The following is a 20,410-nucleotide window of genomic DNA, read 5'->3' on the forward strand; positions in this document are numbered from 1 at the left end:
AATTACCTGATTTGTTTTGTCTTTGTATTAAATGCATACCAAATTTATTACTTGTTTGATTCATTTTTCCGCTCAACCCTAGTTTAATGTTAGAACGTCATTGAGCGTTTTGGTAGTAGCCGTTTCCTGATGTACCTGAATGCAACACTACAGATTGCTTCCGACTGCGTCACATGTTTATATTGCTAGTGCATGCTACAAGCTCTAGTTAACCCGAGCAGAGGATGTGTCCTGTGTAATTGTTATTTCATGGGTCCATCTTTAATTCGCTATACACTCGTTTCCAAGCGTATACGCAGTAAAGTAAACAGTTCTGTTCATTGTATTGTTAGTGGTGAAAGCCTGTAGCTAACGTTTGCTAGCCAGTGAGCGTTAGCATCACTGGTTTTAGCCAACACTGTCAATCACTGGATCGAAAAAATAAAGAGGTGAGTTACTTGTTAATTTCGTTTTAATGAGTTCTGAATGTCACGAGGAAGGTGTCACTGAGTACATCTATGGCAAGAAAATTGGTTGTTACAAGTTTAATTCCAATCTGTCTTAATGATCATGCCCTAACAATGTATTATTTCAACGGAGAATACATTAAATGTTATCTTGTTATCAACTGTTATCATGGATTATTTAACCAGAACGATTATTGAATTAGTTTGTCTTGATAATGTTGAATTTTACATTTAATTACATGACAGTTATAGGTTTATGATTTGAAATATATTAACTCCCAAAACGAAGAACACACATTATGACTAAGGAGAGATAACATTCTCATAGGGATGGGCTTGGACGAGTCAGAGTATACCGAATGAGGTGTATACATGCAGCATTTTTAATCCGATCAGGCTTTTATTCCACATAAATATGTCCATGTAAATGTAGCCAATGTGTTACTGTCACATTGAATGCAAATGAGATTATTTGAATGGACACTGAATTGCATTTAATCATATTGGTAAAATCCATTAGAATTGCATTGTTCATGGAGATATTTATAATGTACAGTTGGAGGTGGGATTCAAACCAAGAACCCCATGGTGAATAGGTATGTGCTCCTACCAAGTAAGCTGTAGACAGGTCAAAAGATTACATAAACCAATGTTCAATTGAGGGGGGCACAAATCACCCTGACTTGAAATACTCGATAAATTTAATCACCTAGTCCTAATGACAAGGGGAAAGAACAAGTTAAGGGACATTGGTTGCTTTGTGTCATAACGTCAAAGTCTTAACCTGCAGAGCTCCAAATGCGTCTTAAGGAGCCCCTGTCCTCGACACCCGCCAACATGACGAAGCGGACAAATAAACCACGAAAACCTCGTGATGACGAATCATCAGATGAAGTCAGTGGTAAGTTATTGGAGTCGACCAGTTCAACACAATGTTTTTTTTTTGTGTATATTTGTAATAACTGATCATCACAGATCGCTTATACCGAATAAATTCTGTTTCTATCATACAAATGTACTCATCACATCAAGTCAACTAAAAAATATATCAAAGATAATATTTGATGTCAGATAATTTTATACGATTTTTTGTAGCTGTTTAAACCGATGATGATGATGATGATGATGATTTGCAAAGTTTATTTTAACGTTCTATGTTTCTTAAACAGGGTTGACTTGCCAGCATGTGACAAAGGCTGTGGACTTAAGCTCAGTGAAGAAATCTGTGTTGTGCAGCTTGTGGTTGGTGTGTTCAGAGTGCCTGAAGGAAAGAACCATGATCAACAGTGAACCAGCAGCATTTCAAGACATCTTAGTTTGCCTCAAATGTGGTTTCCAAGTAAGAATTTCTTCAGACACCCATTGGAGAATTTAAGGTTTTGGCTAACGGCAGCCCACCTGGAGTTTGCCGAAAGGAAACAGAATGACTCTAAGATCATGAATTACCAAATGTTCTGGTCGGATGAGACAAAGATTAACTGTAAGACGTTAGTTAATGCTCGATGACATGTTAGGTCATAAGACCAAAACCATGCCTCATAGTGACACATGATTTTCAGCAGCAGGAATTGGGAGACCTGTCAGGAAGGGGGGTAAGGTGAATGTAGCAGTGTACAGAGACATCCTGGATGAAAACTTTTGACCTGAGCCTGGAGTGACCCTCATCACACAGCCAAGATATTAAAGTAGTGGCTTCAGGACACCTCTGGGAATGTTCTTGAGTTCCTCACCCATACTTGAATCCGAATTTGAAAATGGCTTCACGGTGGAGATTGACAGTTGCTGCAAAGAAATAATGAAAGCAAAGCTTCCTATGTGCATGGATGTGTTGTTTCTGTAATATGTTTTTCATATTTCTTGCAGGCCTGTAACCACTCAGGGATTGAACATGCTGTCAAGCACCACCAAGCTTTTTATCCAGAGTCTCATTGTATCACCATAAGCCTGAGCACTTGGAAAGCCTGGTGAGAAAGCTTCCCAATTCAGACAAAATGTACACGCAGGATCGAAATCAACCAGCATGACAAAATATGCAAATTGTGATATTGAAAATATGTGCCAAACTTCATTGTCACGGTCAATGCATGTCATGGTTTTGAGCATTATTGACTTACAGAAGCTCACTGAGAGATGTTCCTGCCTGACTACTCCCTGCAGGTGTTTTGAATGTAATGAGGAGCTCTCCACTCATTGTAACAAAAAAGCCTTGGCACAGACGCTGGATTTTTTGCAGAAGCACTCTGTCAAGGCAACGTCAGGTAGGGTGTTTGTCTCCCAACTCCTAGAACTAATTACCATTTCATCAATGCGAAACTCATCAAAATTAAATGTATTCATGTACACCATGTAAATATGGCACCAATCCAAGAAATTAAGCACAAGGACCTTTTAACAATGACAAACTATATTCATAATCAAGTACAGTTATTATTAATCAACATTGTTTTGACATTGCCATTGGGAAGTATCATGATGCGTAACAGATTCCCGGGGTTGATGAACAACAATAATAAATAATCCTAATACCATTATTGTGTCAAAAATTTTCAACGTTATTTAAAATAGACCGAATTTGGTTTAGAGAGGTTTTAAAACGTTTTAAATGTGTCAGATTCAGGTGGCCTCATGAAAGTGCACTTCAGTATACCTGCTCCCCCTGCTGGTAAAGATTGTTAGCAATCCTCAATTTCACCTACATACTCACTGCTTAGGAGCAACCATTGTCAGTCTCGGTTCAAAACGGTTGTTTATAATAATAATTATAATAATTCAATTCAAGTTTATTTATATAGCCCTAAATCACAATCAAGTCTCAAAGGGCTTCACATGTACCAAACTGACAATTGTTCTCAAACATCCCCTGATCTTAATTCAGATTTATATAGCCCTGGACATTAAAAAAAAAGATGCTGTACAGCGAATACATTATTCACGTGCTCACACTCACTTTGGTGGTGGTAAACTATAAGGACTGCGGCCTTCCCTGTCTACCACCACACTTCACACTCAGGCATACATCAGTGTGAGTGGCACTAGAAGCAAGGTGGGCAAAGTGTCTTTCCCAAGGACATGACATATGACTCGGAGCGGGATTTGAACTGCCGACCCTCTGGTCACTGAATGCCCCCTGCTTTACCACCTGAGCAACGGCCGCTATAAAACGTATGTCGATATAAACCTTTTCAAATTGTAATATCACATTCACTGTACATTCTACTCAAAAAGTCAAACACTGAGGGCATCATTCTTGCTCTTGCATAGGAAATCTTGCTCCTATCATCCTCTCGATGGCTGTGATGGTGGCTATGTGCAACAACCAAGACCAACCGTGATAGTTTCTCTTGATTTTCCCCATTCCTATGTCACTTCACTTGTCAGTCCACATTTTGGACAAATGCTAGTCATGAGCCCATTGTCACAAGTGTGTAAAGACCCGAATAAATCACCTAGTATCTACTATCAATTTTTTTTGTCCTAAAGCAATAATATCACATCAGAATTGTAAAATGTTTTGGACTACAAATAACAGCCATAAAAATAAAATATTTACAGCTGGCCCCTGAATAGAATTTATTTTTTTTATTATTGACACCCATTAAAATGCATTGATGGAGATTTGTATTATTTTGTTTAAACCCAAAGTATTATTTGGTATGATGGCTTGTGGTCTCACTAGTTTCAACTTAAGCCCCCTGAACGTCCATTTGTCCATTTACCAGTGTCCGTAGACTAACCAGCCATGCACATCCAGGCTGGTCTTGAGTCACTCTCTCAGCCACAGCTGAAGAGTTGTAGTATTGAACAGTCCTCCACTCTCTCTGTACATTGTGCATGACTGCACGCATTAACGAAATTAGGCGCTTGAGTGATGCTTCCCGGCTGGGTTCCCTGAAGAACGTGAGCAGCTGTGAAAGGTTGGGCCTCTGCTCCGTTATCCATTGTCTTTCCCACTCGGTCGCTTGTCCCTTGTTCTGTTCTGCCACCTCTGGGCCCGTGTGCAGCACTAGTGGGAGTCACAGTCCGGATCAAGTTCGAGAAATTGTATCACCCTCCACAGCTGGAGTGCACAAACTCTCATCTAGAGACCATGTTGAGAAGAACTTTCATTTAAAGCAAACAGTTGTTTGTAAGCTATGCCTACCGTTTCAAACTGAGTTTGCATTGTGAATCCCAAACTGAATAGCCATGTACTCTTTCCCAAAGGGCGTGCAGGCTCTGAAAATCACAGTGTAATCAAATTTGTTTGTCAAGAACATAATTAACCCAAGGTAAAATGTGTATCTATTTTGTGCTATTCAGTTAAGGCACTAAAGAGCACCATTTTTTTTTTTTTTTTTTTTTTTTTTTAGAATAAACCGCACAGTGGAGACAAGTAGGGCTGCAAGCTCTTTAGATGTTTGGCTAATGGGCAAGTTTAATTTCTTTGACAAAACCTAAAATCTAAAAATAATTTCCTGTATTGGTTTGGATCCTATTATGATCCTCCAGTATGTTGGCAAACTTTTCATCACTAGAGCTTTACGGTTAACTTAGCAAGTTTGGCATATATAGTTAAAGGACGTTTATGGATCTTTGGTAACCCACCTACAGTATATGTTTGAACTACTAACTATTAACTGATTGGATTAGCCTACCGACTGTTTAGACTATAAATTACCAGTCACCTTTCCTACCATCCAATTGTACCACACCCGTTGTCCAAATGGCTATAGAAATAGACAGCCATTATTGTATAAAATAGACTGTTATTTGTTGAGGAGCTTGTAAAATTCCTTTTTAGTCTGAAGGCCAGTTTTTTTTAGAGAGAGATGTTGTGCTTCTGCCATACTCCCCAAATCACAAAGGAGCCCTAGCATGGGTGTTTTCACAACCCACAATAATTTGTTACAACAGCTCATTGAAAACTAAAAGTCGATTAACTATGCTCTCTCACCATCAAGGTCTTTGGCTCAAGTACCAGAATCCCACTAAAAGGACTGTTTACCTCAGGGACTTAGATTCTCTCCCACAATGGAGATGGGTTGCCTTTGTGAAATAATTGAAAGGATTCTAAATCGACACACAATCTTTCCCACCATAATCCCATAATTTATTGTCATGATATCTATGATACTGAATAATTACTCTCCTCATAACTGTGTACATGGTATTTTATTTGTGTGTTTTCTTTTTTTTTTTTTTAATTATTATACTTCGTCAGTCTTTTGTGTGGGTTTTTCCCTATTTGGTCTATTGTACCCTTCAGGACATGTAGACTATTACTCAGTCAGTTATGTGTTTTTTTTACTTTTACAGCCCAGTAGGAAAACATGATCGCCAACATGTATGTGTAAACAGTTTAAATTAGATTTTTGTCAGAAAGATGCCTGACAATGATTCCTTTGAATCTCACAGCTTCGTCGATAGCTGTCCCAAAATTCGGTTGCAATTCTCGTAGTTGAAGAAGAGCAGTTAATCGTTGTTACATAGGTCTCCTCTGCATTTTTCAGCCTGTGACACCGGTTGCTACTTTCCACAAAATGGAGGAACAAATGCTTAACAAATCCAATGATGGCCTATGTGCGCCAGCCCTGGGAAGCCCTTTCAATCTTACCGGTGATCGACAAACTGGTGTCCAGCTAGCTACTCGCTCCATTGACAATAGCTGGGGAATGGATGAATACAAATACCTGAGCAATTTAACTATCACAAAAGAATGTGAGGAGTAATTATTTCTTCCTCAATATGGTGGTAGGTGTCAAGGTTTTCAGGTATTCAAATTCTGTTTTCTGGTGGCAGTTATTTTGACCCATGATGGACTTTTGATAAGTGTGCCATGGACTGATGTATTAGTTTGAGTGACTTTTGGCGAAAGCTTCTACCACTAAAAGGTAGGAAATGAAATGTGCACCAAGCTTTTGTCCTTAACTTGTCGAGACGAGTCAGTGGCCAGCAAAATGCTTGTTCCCTGGTGGGGCTTTCATGGAGGTAATCAAGGGTGATCCTGTCTTAATTCCCACCACTGCGCATGAAAGTAGGCCAGTGTGTGCACTTTTTTTGGTTGTTTTTTGTCTGTCTGTATGATTACTGCCATGCAGTCTCCCAAATGAGCCATACAAATCTAATCTCACTTAGATTATTTCATAAATCCATGGTAATTCTTCTTTTTGTACAATTCAGCGTAAGCAAAATCACATGTCTTAGCATTCATTTGACCAAGCTCTGCACTTAGTATATTGGCATGTGTATGTGTCTGTAAATAAAATGTCACTGAGCTCGCCTGGCCTCAGATGGCAAGGAAGCAAGCTTTTTATGCCCTGTAGTCACAACAAATTAGTGAATTAATAAGACATTTGGTGTTGCTCGTCCTTCCTCATGACTGCTTGCTCTGCATGAAGGGAGCTGCCTTTGCTCTGCTCCACTGAAAGCAAACATGGAAGCCTAAAACTGACTGGCCAAACGTTTAGATGGTCATATTAGGAATCATAGGAATAGCCTCTCAACGTTATTTTTCATTTGCTCTTAGTTTGATGAATTGTTTGCAGTAATTGAGAAATACAGTATGCTGTTATTTTGGATGCTTGATCAGTGTGGGAGGGAGTGAAAATATTGTTGCTCCTCCATTGCAGTGAAAAAAAAAAGGCATTTACTCTCGACAGGAATGTGGAGTATGTCTTTGTGAGATTAAATCATTTTGTCTGGAATAATATTTGCATGGTTACAGGTCATTGTGTTATTTATTTGATCCCCTGTCATAAACAATTTGTTTGTCTTTGTGTGACAGCAAGTAGGGAGTGCAGGAGGTGTTGGTGTACATGCGTGCGTGCATACATACGATGAGTCTGAGTTCCGTGGTGCTTTTCTCCACCCTGGGGAAAGCCTCCACTCGATCTGTTACTGTTGCCCATACTCGTTGGCTGTGCAAGAAGGGCCAGGTGGTGGTGCTTAGTGCAGCACAGTCAAGCGTGGACATAGCGCATGCTGACATTTGCCATCGTTGATTGCTGCAGGGAGAGGAAAAATCTGCTTTTCCATATGCTTGTGCTCATTGCAACCCTTCCCTCCACCCACTACACCCCTCAACTGTCCTCCGCTGCCCCCCACTCCCTCATACACACACCCTCCCCACCCAGTCTCAACCAGATGGCTCCGTGAACATTGTTTACCTTGGGTGATGGTCCCAGATGCAGAGTGTGTCCATAGGCATCCCCATTCCGCCCAGTTAGTTTCCTTGTCCCTCTCCTCCCTCTCAGCTAGTGCCAGTCGGATCTCTCTGACTCAAGCTGCATCAGGGCTGTTGACACTGTGTCCTTCATCCCCACACACACCATAGCAGATGTGTGTAATTCCACATCTGCTTAAGTATGAATTTTGATTTTATTTTATTATTTTTTTAAGTTTAGCTTTTGCTTTTTCACTTATGTCTTATGTTATTTCGTCATTGTGTGACTTGTCACAGTTGTGCTCCAGTTGCAACATTAATTTACCTTTAAGGGACATTAGTTTCTGATTCTGAAAGAGATACAAATATTTTTCCTCTATTGTTCAATTGTCATCTAAATTTCAACTATTCATATATTTTCAGTGTCAAATGCAGTCCGGAAAAGCACTTTATTTTCTCATCCAAGTCTTCAGTTTCCCTACTTCCACATTGTGTGTTCTGACATATGGGCGTTCCCTTATGGCTTCATGGAATAGCTGGAAACCCCAGATGTTGCCAGCACAGGCCAGATGTAATTAGCAATACTCAATGGAGTGCTGCAACAGAGTGCCATCACAACAAGATGGACCTCTATACTCCCAAAAACTATGGGGTGGGCCATGAAAGTCAGTTAACAATTTCCACTTAATTTCAGGCCACGTCATTTGAGCAGCAATAATGTGAGATAATCATGAGATGGCCAAAACTTGAAAACTACAGCACAATGTGATATTCTCTTATACTTATGATCATTGAATGTGAATTGCCCATGGAGTTCCATACTATCGTGAATTATGGCCTTTCCCTTAAACTGATTCCCTGGAAATAGCAAGCTCATCACTAATTTGTTTTGGATTGCTTTTTCAATCAAGTGTTGAATTGGTCAGTGCTTAAAATGTAATATGTTCGAGGATAAGGTCATATATGAGAGTAACGTAAATACTAACGCACACTTTTTTGCTCTAAAAAATAATAATAATCCAAAATCGAAGGGAGGTGTTACCAATATGCTGTTTTTCTTCCATTTATTTTTCTTCCAGAATTGTAGTAGATTTGACCCAAAATCCGGGTAAAATATTTAACTTATCTTCAGGGTTAAATGGATCTTGCTGGAGCAAATGAACTACTGTTTGGATGGTCCAGCGTTTGGGTTGAAAAAAATATGACTCACCTGTTTTTGTCCGTGTGTGCAAGAAAGGAAGAACTTAGTCAAGTTTGAAATTCACATGTTAATCCAGCCAATAAATCATGTCACTTGGTGTTCTAGCGACATCCCCCAAAATCCAGAAACTGAGAGAGGAACGCTCTGATTATAATGAACCCTCAAGAGGTAAAAGCTCTGTCATCAACAGTGCCTTGGTTCCTGTCAAAGGCATCAATAACCTCGGCAACACCTGCTTCTTCAATGCTGTTATGCAGGTTGGTACATTTCTAATCGGCTTAGAGAAAAAAACATCAATGTCCTTCATGTCTACAATCTACTATCTGCTCGGGTTGAGAAAAGATTTACTTGAAGAGGTCAAAATCAAATGTATTCGAGCAACACAAAGCAAAGCTTGAAATGATATGCCGTGTTGCAGCTTTAGTCATCAGGGACTGTCCAATGTTTATATACTATGCTGTACCTATATCTCGCTACAAATCACACAAACCATTTTTTTGCCATAATAATTATCACGAAATCACAAAATCAGCTTGGCTACCGTGTGAGGAAAACAGTGGTAGTTGTTAGTGATATTGAAACACAGCTTGATGCATGTTTGTTTGATCTTGTGTTGTCATGACCTGCTTTCTTCTTATGTTCGCACGATACGTGTAAACACATACTCTTACAATGACTTTTTATATAAGCAGGCCAGCTTTTGAGGTCACTTCGAAATACATTCAATGCAGTGACAACTGCAACGCAAACTTGGACATGTTTACCTGCCCACACATACAATTCAACCATCAACCCTCCCCAGTCTCTCTCTGGTTGTGTCATGGTCACTGCAAACTGACATGCCTCCTGAACAATAAACCTGTTTTTTTTCCACCATTTTGTTAATCACCCCTAGGACCTTCCTCTTTGATTGAAATTCGAGTGAGTGTGAATGCTATTCCCTCTCTCGCACACTCTTTTTCTTTTGTATTGTCTCCTTGAAAACTGCAATCTTTTTGGTGAAAACATGTAATTGTTAAGAGGATGAGCCGTGTCTGCATTCACAATGCCTGCTCCATTGTGCCTTTTCCATAGCAACTGTGTTCTTTGCCAAGATGTGACCAAACAAATCTTTTGAAAGCAAAGATGAGATGCTTCTCTCTTATGGGACTACTCTTAATCAAGACGCATTCTTCATTTTAAAGCAACACATGATAAAATGACCACGAATCCTTCTAAATTGGTCCAACATTCCACATGGATATTTTAAATGACTACAGAATTGCAACAAGCCATGAATGTTTTAACGAATGTCCAGAAGATTTGCAACAAGCCAAGAATGCTTTAACAAATATCCAGTTGGATATTATCCTGTGATTGCAACGTCAATGATAAGAAATGTGAAAATTCTTGTTTTTGCAGAATCTGTCCCAAACGCATATGCTCATTGACCTCATCCAGGAAGTGAAGGAGAAAGGGTACAAACTAAGGATCTGCCCACCAGTTGAGAGCAATCTGGTACTGCTACCATTTTCTCTTCATGACTGAATTTCTTTATTTAAATCATACTTTGCTTCAAATGTTTGTAAATAACAAATATTTATTTATTTTGTTGGTATATTTCATAGCCTATGTGGATATTTCTAACCAGCACTCGCCTGAGACCAATAGATTTTTGTTACTTTGTGACTTTTTGCAGGCTCCATTAGTAGCAATGCTGCCCAGTCCTGAGCCCCTGACTGCAGCCATGCTTCTCTTCCTTCAGTGCATGAAAGAGCCAGGAAAAGGTCCAGTGAATCCCAAGATCCTTTTTAATCAGCTTTGCCAAAAGTAAGGCACAATTATCATTATTATTTTCATTATTATTACTATCATTTATCAGTCTCCTACTTTTCTACGTGCTCTTTCTAAAGCTTAACGATCACAATATAAATCTGTCTTAGGCTTGCATGGCTTACTTATTTTGATGATACTATAGTAGACCTCCACATACTTATAGTTTAGCACCCATGGGTTGGCGTATGAGTTTTTGTCTTTTTCCAATATTTTTATTCCGTCATTTATTGTTTTAGATGTTGTGCTAATGTGGTCTGGGCTTTGTTCTTGTTTAATCATGGTACATTGCAGGAGTTTGGTATTGCACTATTGTGCAGGTGGGTGACCGGGATGTTTGATGCTGGGTGACTAGGTACATCTCTGGTGCGGCTTTGACATTTATTCTGGTACCTAACTTTCATCGAGCAGGCGCTTGTGCATTTGTTCTTTGCGCAAATGCATGCACGCGTGTGTGTGCACGCAACCTCACCTGGTACCATTTCAGCCCACAGCACTCACGCAGCCCGTGTGTATTCAGATTGCAATCAAATGTAACTAATCTTACGTTGGGCTAATCTATTCCACTCCCATGCATTTGAAATGAAAGGTATTGTGTTAAGCCTCAACCCTCATTTCGTAAGCGCCATATTTTTGCGCACAATTAGCAATACTGTAAATTTAAACAAGTATTGAATGAAGTACAACTATAACAAAGGTATGATTATTCTCAATTGTAATTGGGTTTTAAATAAAAGGTTCAACTTTTGTTTGAGGTGTAGTTAATCGCTGTAGATCTTATCAATGGCTTGTCCTGCTCCTTGTATATAATGCACAAGCTATCCAATAAAACGTCACCAAGAACCATTTATTTTCACCAGTTTTTTTTTCTTGGATGATTTCAAATTTTAGGATAACCAATATACTAGTTCTGTTGGAAGAAAAAAAAAAAGGCTTTGTTTTTTTCTCCTTTATGTGTTTATTTTTTGTAAATGTCAACAGACCTGCATCTTTACAAGATATTATTTAGAATCCTTTATGGGCCTTACATCCCTGATGGAAACAGCCAAGAGCAACAATGAATGAATTCTCTCTATTGCTATACACGCACACACACACTTGCTTGCACGCACACAAGATATAAACAACATCAGACTGGATGGGCATGTTTGTCTGCGCAGGAAGCAAGATATCTATCAGTTTTGCTAAGAAAGATATTCACAGTCGCTTGAAATAAATAGCGGCTTGTTTGCTTTTGCTAAATTTAGAGGAATGATATACATTGTCTTGTTGAGTCTTTTTAATTGAGCTCTCGTTTTTGGTAATATAGTCATATTTCTATCTGTGAATGAAAAAAAAACTGTAAAACCTGCAAATACACACAATATACAATAAAATACAATACAGTATAGCTGGATAGAATCTTTTCAGCCTTCAGGTTTAGAGTTTGGGGAATGTGGCAGCGAGCCAGTGTTGGACCTGAGCAGAGATTCAACGCCTCAGCCTTTGGACTGTGAGGCAAACACATGAATAACATGCAACAATCTGCTGCCCACTAAAACCTATTCAATGAAAGCTTTTTTTTTTTTTAGGTCCAGAGGAGAAACAGAATTACTCCTGCAATAAATCTGACATTTTTAACTTATTTAGAAAGTTACTTTATTAATCTTGTAAGGGAAACAAATCATATTATATATTATGCATCCCTGGGTGGCAGATTATACTTGATAACTAAAATTATACTTGGTCATTAGAAGGTTAAATCTCTACAGGCTGACGGCCACTACTTTGAGCAGCTCTTGTAAATTGTAAAGGTAACTTGTATTAATCTCTTTAAGTCTGAATAAAATATTTGCAGGTTTTCCTTTTACTGACGTGTATATACATTATTTTGGCTGATTATGTAGTAGTGCAAAACAAAAAGCTGTTTGTTACTCATGAATAGTACACTATTAAATGTACTATATCTGAAAATCTAGCTTTTTTTTTTTTTTTTTTTTTTTGCATATTTCGGTGACCATATTGTGATGGAGTGTTTATGTCCTCATGTGAGTTAGTGTAGGAATAGTTCTAATTATTTGCCTTGTTTACGGGTGCATGTTGCTCAAACGTGTGTGTTCAGGGTAGGAGCTTGTGTGGCCTTGTGTCTGGTAGTAACTCATCCGGCTATAAATTGTGTTAGCTCCGCAGCTGTTTGTGATGGCCAGATTGAGAGCAACGCTACAGGGCCCTTCTGCTTCCCTCCACTGGGACAAGCTTGCAGACCTTCTCTTTCCCACAAATTCAAACCAATTGTTAACTTTTCTTTTTCAATTTGTCCATTTTCTTTTTCTTTTTTTTTCCCCGTCTCCTTGTGTGATTCTGATATTCTTCTTTTACTCTGGTCTGCCCGCACTCCCAGAAGGACAGATCACACAAGAAGAGGGCATTTCATTAAACGGTGTTCGTATTGAGGTCTTGCAAATAAATGACATGTGTCCTCCACAAATTTCACCCCTCCACCCATCTCTTTTGAATCCATGGATAAAGACCAAATATTGTCGCCGTATTTTACGGTGGGGCCATTTGACTAAGGGCAACGCTAGATCTTCTGCCAGTGACCTATGTGAAGCACTGGTTGTTGGCCTTCAAATAAAGCATCTCACCATAAGGTCTTTTTGTTGTATATGCATTAGGGACTACCATAGTGTACCATAAATATTGAACACATGGACTGTTGCTCTCTTCAACCACAAGTGTTGCTTCTGACTTTGTGCTGTGCATATATGTAATACCAGCTTGTCCTGTGGTTATGTGGCTATTTTGGCCCAACAGGTTGATGTGGCTGTGTTTTTTGCTGCCCATATGCCCCTGACATCTGTCCTCACATCTGTTCAATGTGGACAGCCAGGGGACGGATGCAAAAAGAGCCCTTCCAAATAGGCGTTAATGCTCAGGTTATACGACTGTCCGACAAGGGGGGGGAAAAAGTTAACATGGAGCCAACATGATTTTTGCTAAGAGAACGTGTACATTATGAATAACTGCTGATTAGTCTGTCAATATTACAAAATGTATAAAAATGATTACAGCATCTTATTTTGTTTATTTTATTTTATTTCATGTTTTCTTTTTTCTCTTTTTTTTTTTTCTTTCTTTAACTAGGGCATCACGCTTTAAAGGGTATCAACAACAGGACAGCCAGGAACTCCTTCACTATTTGCTGGACTCCATAAGAGTAGAGGAAACTAAAGTGAGTATGAGCCTTTATACTTTTTCTTCCTTTGATAGAGAAAAAATAAAATATACATATTTGTTTATCAAAGAAAGAAAAGCTGATTTTTGTTATCACACTTTACAGTATTGGTACAATACAGATTTAATCTGATGTTTTGCTTTGTGTACTCCTGTGCTCATGTGCGTGTGTATGCCTGCGAGGCTACGACGCTTTGCCACCTCCAACCCTTCACAGAGCAATTAGCAGACCCAAAGCCGCTTTTTAGAAGACTGAGATGTTCCCTGTTGCCCCACCAGTGGCTACGTGAACCTAGCAGGGGAAGTTAGCGGGTGTGTTTAGTGGTCAGCCCCAGGCCCCACTGTCTCGGCTCCCATTCAATCTTGTGAACATTTGCAGTTGTGCCACTTCAGGGACTTGCAAGTGGCAGAACCAAAATCATTGTGCGAACTTGGGAAACCCACAGCTGCTGAATGAACTCCGGGGCTGCCCCATTGTGCTTGAGGGTCACCCATCACCCCCACCCTACATACACACACACTCATCAGCCATTTTCCAATTTAATCAAGGACGCATAGAGGATGAGGTTCAGCCTTTATTCAATGTAATCAAATGCATTTAATCAACCAGGCGTGTTCACCAATACAGTGGCATAATAGCTACGCTTCTGCGTTTGAAATGAAAAAATAAAGCACATATTTTGGAGTCAAATCTTATGCTCAAAGAACATCAAAAATCAACAAACATTCTTCCACAAATTTGTAATTGGTTTCTGGTCATTTATACAGATACTATTTTTACATTTCAATTATTTGAGTCATACATTGCAATTAAATCTTCATGCATACCACAATTTGTGTACCGTAATTTTCGGACTATAAGTCGCACCGGAGTATAAGTCGCACCAGCCATAAAATGCCCAAAAAAGTGAAAAAAACCATATATATGTATATAAATCGCTCCTGAGTATAAGTCGCACCCCCACCCAAACTATGAAAAAAAAACGCGACTTATAGTCCGAAAATTACGGTAGTTGAGCATGAGAAGGAGATGGGTGTGACCATCCTTTGAATCCTTTCAGAGGCCCTAAGTGTTTGTGTTCATTGGCTATTAGTATCAGGGAGCTAAATATGCTAATCTGGCCCCAGTCAATTATCAGCAATTAACTGAGATGGTAGTTATTACTCTCTCAGGGCATGGACTGTCCTTCTTCACCCCATCTTAATTTTTGTTTCCACTCCTACACCCTTTTGCCAGGAACCCTTCCTACCCCCTCAGAGCCCCCCTTTCCTTACCCACGTGGGAGCATGCATGCTGTTACTTTGGAGGGGAAGGGTGGGGGTTGCTGGTAATTAATTAGGAGAGCTTCAACCTCGTCTCACTTTACTGACTGAGTGGGACGGGGAGACTGGCTGGACTAGGATTAACAAGGTTTTTTGACCTAAATAGCCAGTCCAGTGCGTGGGTCCCGGGACAATGGGGGCGACTGGTCTCAAATATAGACACAGACCATGGCCAATTATGTATTGATTGGTACTTTACTGTGGCTGCGCCTCTTCGCGGCTCTCTTACCAACAACTCACTGACCATGTCATCTTTAATCAGAAGACCCCTCTGAAGAGACCCCCCCCCCCCCCCCCCCCACACACACACACACGTGAAAAGAAAAAAAACATCTTAACAGTTTCAGACAAGGGCAATAATTATTTTACTAATGATGCTTATAATAAATAAAACTGTCAAGGAGAGCTTATGCAGGGAAGTTGAAATTTTTGTAATGGACGTATGTAATTAAAAGAAGGTAAAGATATACAAAAGGACTCTCGCATGGTAGCTAAATTGCAACATATCTAATTCAAATTCTCCAAGGAATCTCATGTGAAATCACATTTGATTTTATTTGTTTTCCAGAGGGTGAAGGAAGGAATCCTCAGGGCTTTCAACAATCCCACTGAGAAAACAGCAAATGAGGAAACCAGGCGCCAAGTCAAAGGTTCATTATACTGACATGGCTAAGAAACATAGTGCCATCTACTGGCCGTTTAAGGAAATGCTATTACTAAATAGAAACAGGATGGCTTCACTGTAAATAGAGGGATTTACAAATCAAAACTTGCAAGCTGCAGTAGCAGATCATGTTGATCACAGCTCTGTAAGGACTACCTCCTGACTGACAAAATGTGAGACAAGTAGCACGGTTAAGTGGGACAATGTGGGAGAGACATTAAAGGGGTGAACTGCATTGTCTTGTTGAATGTGGATTTCATGTTGCAATCATATAGTATTTAAATATTGACTTCCTCTTCCCACCAGCATATGGAAAGGAAGGTGTAAAGATGAACTTTGTTGACCGCATCTTTGTTGGAGAGCTGACCAACACCATTATGTGTGAAGAGTGTGAACATGTAAGTGTGGCTGGGTGAACGTGATGTGTATAAACCAATCAAGAATTGACATAATCAGAAGAGAGTCTTTGCTCCTAGTGTAACTTTACACACTGATTTGTCTTTCAGATTTCAACGGTTAAGGAAGCGTTCATCGACATCTCTTTACCCATCATAGAGGAACGGGTAAGATGCTTAATCTTTTTTAGACGTATTGATTTTATTAATGGAAGATTCTTAATTATGCTTACAAATGAAGATGTTTATTAACATTTTATGGTGATGATGGGTTACACTGTTGCCACAGACATCAAAACCTTCTAACAGTGTCAAGCCAGTGAAAGGAAGTCGGGAACAGGAAACGAACGCTTCTGTCCTTTCCACTACAAACTCAGCCAACAGAAACACCAGGAAACTAAGTGGACAGGTGGGTCACTGCTATTAATATTTTCTTGACACATTGACATCCAAATAGAACGATAGGATTTTGAACTGCATTGTTGTCAATGCAAATGCAAACATTTTTGTTTTTTCCCTCCAGAAATATCATGGTCGGAGGTCTTCCAGTTTTATGGATGGAAAGGGGGCAGGCTGCAGCGTGGAACAACCCGAAGAAGAGGGAATTGCAGGGGGATCGGCCCGCTGGGTCTCTACTCACAAGGTGGCCACTTGTGGAAGCCTCTCAGATGACAGTGAGAGAGGTGCCGGTCCACAGGACAGCAGTAATGATGCCGACAGTGAGGCATCGGAGAGCGAGTGGGCCCCGCATACCTCCTGCTCCAGTCATGTCCAATCTCACCCAACACCCACTGTCAATTCTTTCGCTGTATCTGTTTCTACCTCATCATCATCCCCTTCCAAGCAAGGGGACACTGTAGAGTCGCTTGTAAGCAGTTTGTCAAAAGTCAGCCTCGGCCTTAGTTCAGGGGAGAGCTCGCCCCCTTTGCGATGCTCTCCGGAAGAACCAGAGGAAAAAAAGTCCCGAGAGAAGCTCCACCAACCTTACCACCAGGGGGCATTTCAGGCACTCTCCCAAAGTTACAATCCCGGCTCCAAGGAATGTTCCATCCAGTCATGCCTCCACCAGTTTACCTCAGTGGAGCTGCTAATGGGCAACAACAAGCTGCTTTGTGAGAGCTGCACTGAACGCAGACAAAAGCAGATGCGCAAGAACAGCTCAGCTGGTGAGCAAAAATCACAGCAAGTCACTGTTTACCTGCACAGGATTCTAAAATGGTTTCTTTGCTATCAGGCAAATAGGCCGATTGCATCTGTTAGCTTAAATTCTAACCTTGTTTTGTTTTGTTGTTGCTGTTGTAGATAAAAAGGTGGAAAAGGTCTATACCAGTGCAAGAAAACAAATGCTCATTTCCTCACTCCCTCCTGTCATCACTTTGCATTTGAAACGCTTCCACCAGGTTTGTCATTGTTTTTATAGTTGATTTCTCTCACAAACCTTATTGTACAGTTGTGAATGTTTTAAAATTGTGGTCTGAGAGTCAATCATCCTCACTGCTGTTTTCTTTTCAAAGGCTGGAATGAATCTACGAAAGGTGAACCGCCATGTGGATTTTCCTTTAATCTTAGATCTGGCACCATTTTGCTCAGCATCATGCAAGGTATGTATCTCGACATTAGGTACATCTCTCCTGCACTCATCTCTCATCTCCATTATTTTTGCTTTTTCTCCATGTCTGTATTTTTTAAATAATATTCTTTGGGTGTAACTGTGGTTTAGGGCTATTTGGCTTTTTTGTCTTTTTTTTTCTACTTTTCTTTCTTATTTTTCTCACTGCTAATTGTATTTCCTCAACTTTAGCAGAACCTGGTGCATGGCGACCGTGTCTTGTACAGCCTGTATGGGATTGTAGAGCATAGTGGCTCTATGCGTGGTGGTCACTACACTGCATATGTAAAAGTCCGCGCTCCCCAAAAAAAATCTGAACATCACCGGAAGTTGTCAGGTCAGAGTTCGGCAGTGTCGTTGTCATACGGATTGATTGATTGATTGATTGATTGATTGATTGATTGATTGATTGGTTGAAAACACGACAAGATAAAAATAAACATTTAGAAGAAAGAAAAAGTTCAATGCATGTCATAGTTCAATGCAGTTTACAAATAGGGACAAATTAAGAAACCTATGATTTGAGAGAACCTTTTGACCGTGTCACAGCCTACTGTTTAAAACTCTATCCTGTGTTTCAGGTGCAAAGGACTATAGCAGCAGTTCCCAGGGCCAGTGGTTTTACATCAGTGATACCACGGTCCAAATGGTACCAGAGTCCAGAGTTCTTCTCTCTCAGGCATATCTGCTCTTCTATGAGGAAATGATGTGAACAAATTTCATGCAGGACATAAATTTGACTAGTATAATGTGTTCATCTCTTCTCAAGGATTGGAAAAGGGAAAAGATTATACTCATTTTCCATCTGCTCTAGATGAAAAAACGTGTTTTGCTCACTGATAGTTTGGGTGACTCCAACAGCGTTCATAACACAGGCTGTCAGTTGGTAATTTAGGAAATATTGCTATCAAATATTATCATTTGAAAAAATATAGTCATTTAATCATAATACCTGAGATAATCTAGTCATTTAATCATAATACCTGAGATAATAGTGAAAGTTCACATTATGGTACTGTTTGACTTGCAACACAGAAAATAAAAGGGATTGGTAAAACTGTTGTAGAAAAGTGGTACAATCCATTTCTGCCCTTTGCGTAAGAATATAATGTATCAAAACATCACATTTGCCATTATGTCAGAACCGAAAATAAAAGTACATATATTTAATTAAAATATATGTATACATTTGTCTATTTAAGGCAGTCGTGTTGTTGCACACGTAAAATACTGTATCATTTTAACTCGATTGCATTCATTGCACAGTATTTGATCTCTACTGTAGTAGCAAGTGGTCAGACACTTGAAATGTCTACACCGTTACTATTGGTCAGGTTTAATTGAATCATAGGAATGAGATGCTTTAAGAATTCGAGCCTTACTACCAGTAAAACAAAAAATATTAGTATAATACACATGGAGTCAATACTCCATACTAGGTGCGTGCAACAGGGAGACATAGAAAACGTGCAGGACAACGGCCCTCGAGGACCGTAGTTGCCTACCCACTCTCGAAATAATATATTGCTTATTCTTTGATCATTGAATTTGACGATTTTAAATAAGGTGGTGGTTTTTGGGTGGTTGATTAAACATTTGCCAAAAGGGTGTTAGTTATCATGTACAGTACAGTAAAATAAAGTGGTTCAGAGCTTTTGATTTAAAATGATCACAAATTCAGTGCCTATGCTTATTGTTATGAAATGTGCATGGTGAAAAGGAAGAGATGCAAAACTAAATGCTCTGATGGATATGTGACATTTATGTATATTATAGTTTGTAACAGTCTGATAAATACACTTGTCCCCAGTATATATTTATTTAAATAAAAAAACAATGCAAGGTCATGGTGCTTAAGGCATGCAGGGTTTTACCGTGATCAAATACTTGTTTGTATGACATTTCATCTTGAAATAATGAACATTTGCTATGCATTGATACCGTGACATCCTAAACTACATTAAATGTATGTATCAAATCTTCCAATCATGTCTGTGTTTTAGACACAACATCCTGAGTAAAACGCAGAGCGTAATGGAAATTTTATTTTATCTTGGCACTTGGGATTGTTGTCTTTCTGGGTTTTTTTTTCCTCTGAAATTGTGTCAACAAACGCTCTGTCGGTCTGTGTCCCATGGTGCCACATTTGAGCTTTCTTGCCTGCTGATGTGGCCTGACAGGTGCAAAGCAGAGCTGCTCCGGAACATGTCGAGAGCTGGTGAAGAGGAGGTGGGTGTGGAATCAGGAAAAGGGCAACGTCCACAAACATTGCCATGTGCATCCTCTTGTTACTACAAGCTGTGACACACAAGTCAAGCTGCTGCAACGCTAGAACAGGTTGTCAAGCTGCCACCAATGAAAAAGCAAATATTTTCTGAAATGTTTGGCTATTTTTAAAATACGGGGGTAGCTGGCATGGCCTTTGGCTGAGGGAAATGCTGCTGATGCATTAGACATGAGTTAATCTCAGTTAACAAAAATACACCCCCCTCCCCTTTTTGAGACAGTTGTAAGAAACGAACGGGTTGGTGCTGTAGGGCTCATCACTGTCGACCAGCAGTGCAGGTTAAATTTTGCTGCTCTCACCATACACGCCATCATCTCTG

General features: G+C 39.7%; 1 protein-coding gene across 4 annotated transcripts; it reads left to right on the plus strand.

The window, feature by feature from the left end:
* Positions 1 to 156: 156 nt before the first annotated feature.
* usp45 (ubiquitin specific peptidase 45) lies at positions 157 to 18,619 on the plus strand. 4 transcript variants are annotated; one of them, XM_037273903.1, is made up of 18 exons: positions 157 to 428; positions 1,237 to 1,347; positions 1,616 to 1,785; positions 2,310 to 2,410; positions 2,604 to 2,704; positions 8,894 to 9,045; positions 10,190 to 10,285; positions 10,467 to 10,597; positions 13,724 to 13,811; positions 15,705 to 15,786; positions 16,107 to 16,198; positions 16,307 to 16,363; positions 16,485 to 16,604; positions 16,719 to 17,386; positions 17,496 to 17,595; positions 17,710 to 17,796; positions 17,997 to 18,141; positions 18,386 to 18,619. In XM_037273903.1, the coding sequence occupies exons 2-18, from the start codon at positions 1,245 to 1,247 to the stop codon at positions 18,514 to 18,516; spliced, it is 2,424 nt and encodes an 807-aa protein (XP_037129798.1). In that variant the 5' UTR covers positions 157 to 428; positions 1,237 to 1,244; the 3' UTR covers positions 18,517 to 18,619. The 4 variants fall into 4 exon arrangements, with proteins under 4 accessions (XP_037129798.1, XP_037129799.1, XP_037129800.1 ...); XM_037273904.1 differs by having other exon boundaries at positions 18,000 to 18,141; XM_037273905.1 differs by having other exon boundaries at positions 16,719 to 17,361; positions 17,498 to 17,595.
* The last annotated feature ends 1,791 nt before the right edge of the window (positions 18,620 to 20,410 follow it).

This window comes from Syngnathus acus, chromosome 16 (assembly GCF_901709675.1).
Source record: "Syngnathus acus chromosome 16, fSynAcu1.2, whole genome shotgun sequence".
NCBI lineage: Eukaryota > Metazoa > Chordata > Actinopteri > Syngnathiformes > Syngnathidae > Syngnathus > Syngnathus acus.

Bases quoted from the DNA above. Each gene is read 5' to 3' on its own strand.
- usp45 (XM_037273903.1), top strand. From the start codon at position 1,245: ATGCGTCTTAAGGAGCCCCTGTCCTCGACACCCGCCAACATGACGAAG. The intron at 16,605-16,718 runs GTGGGTCACTGC...TTTTCCCTCCAG, and splicing joins CCAGGAAACTAAGTGGACAG to AAATATCATGGTCGGAGGTC. The intron at 17,387-17,495 runs TGTTTACCTGCA...TGTTGCTGTTGT, and splicing joins CAAAAATCACAGCAAGTCAC to AGATAAAAAGGTGGAAAAGG.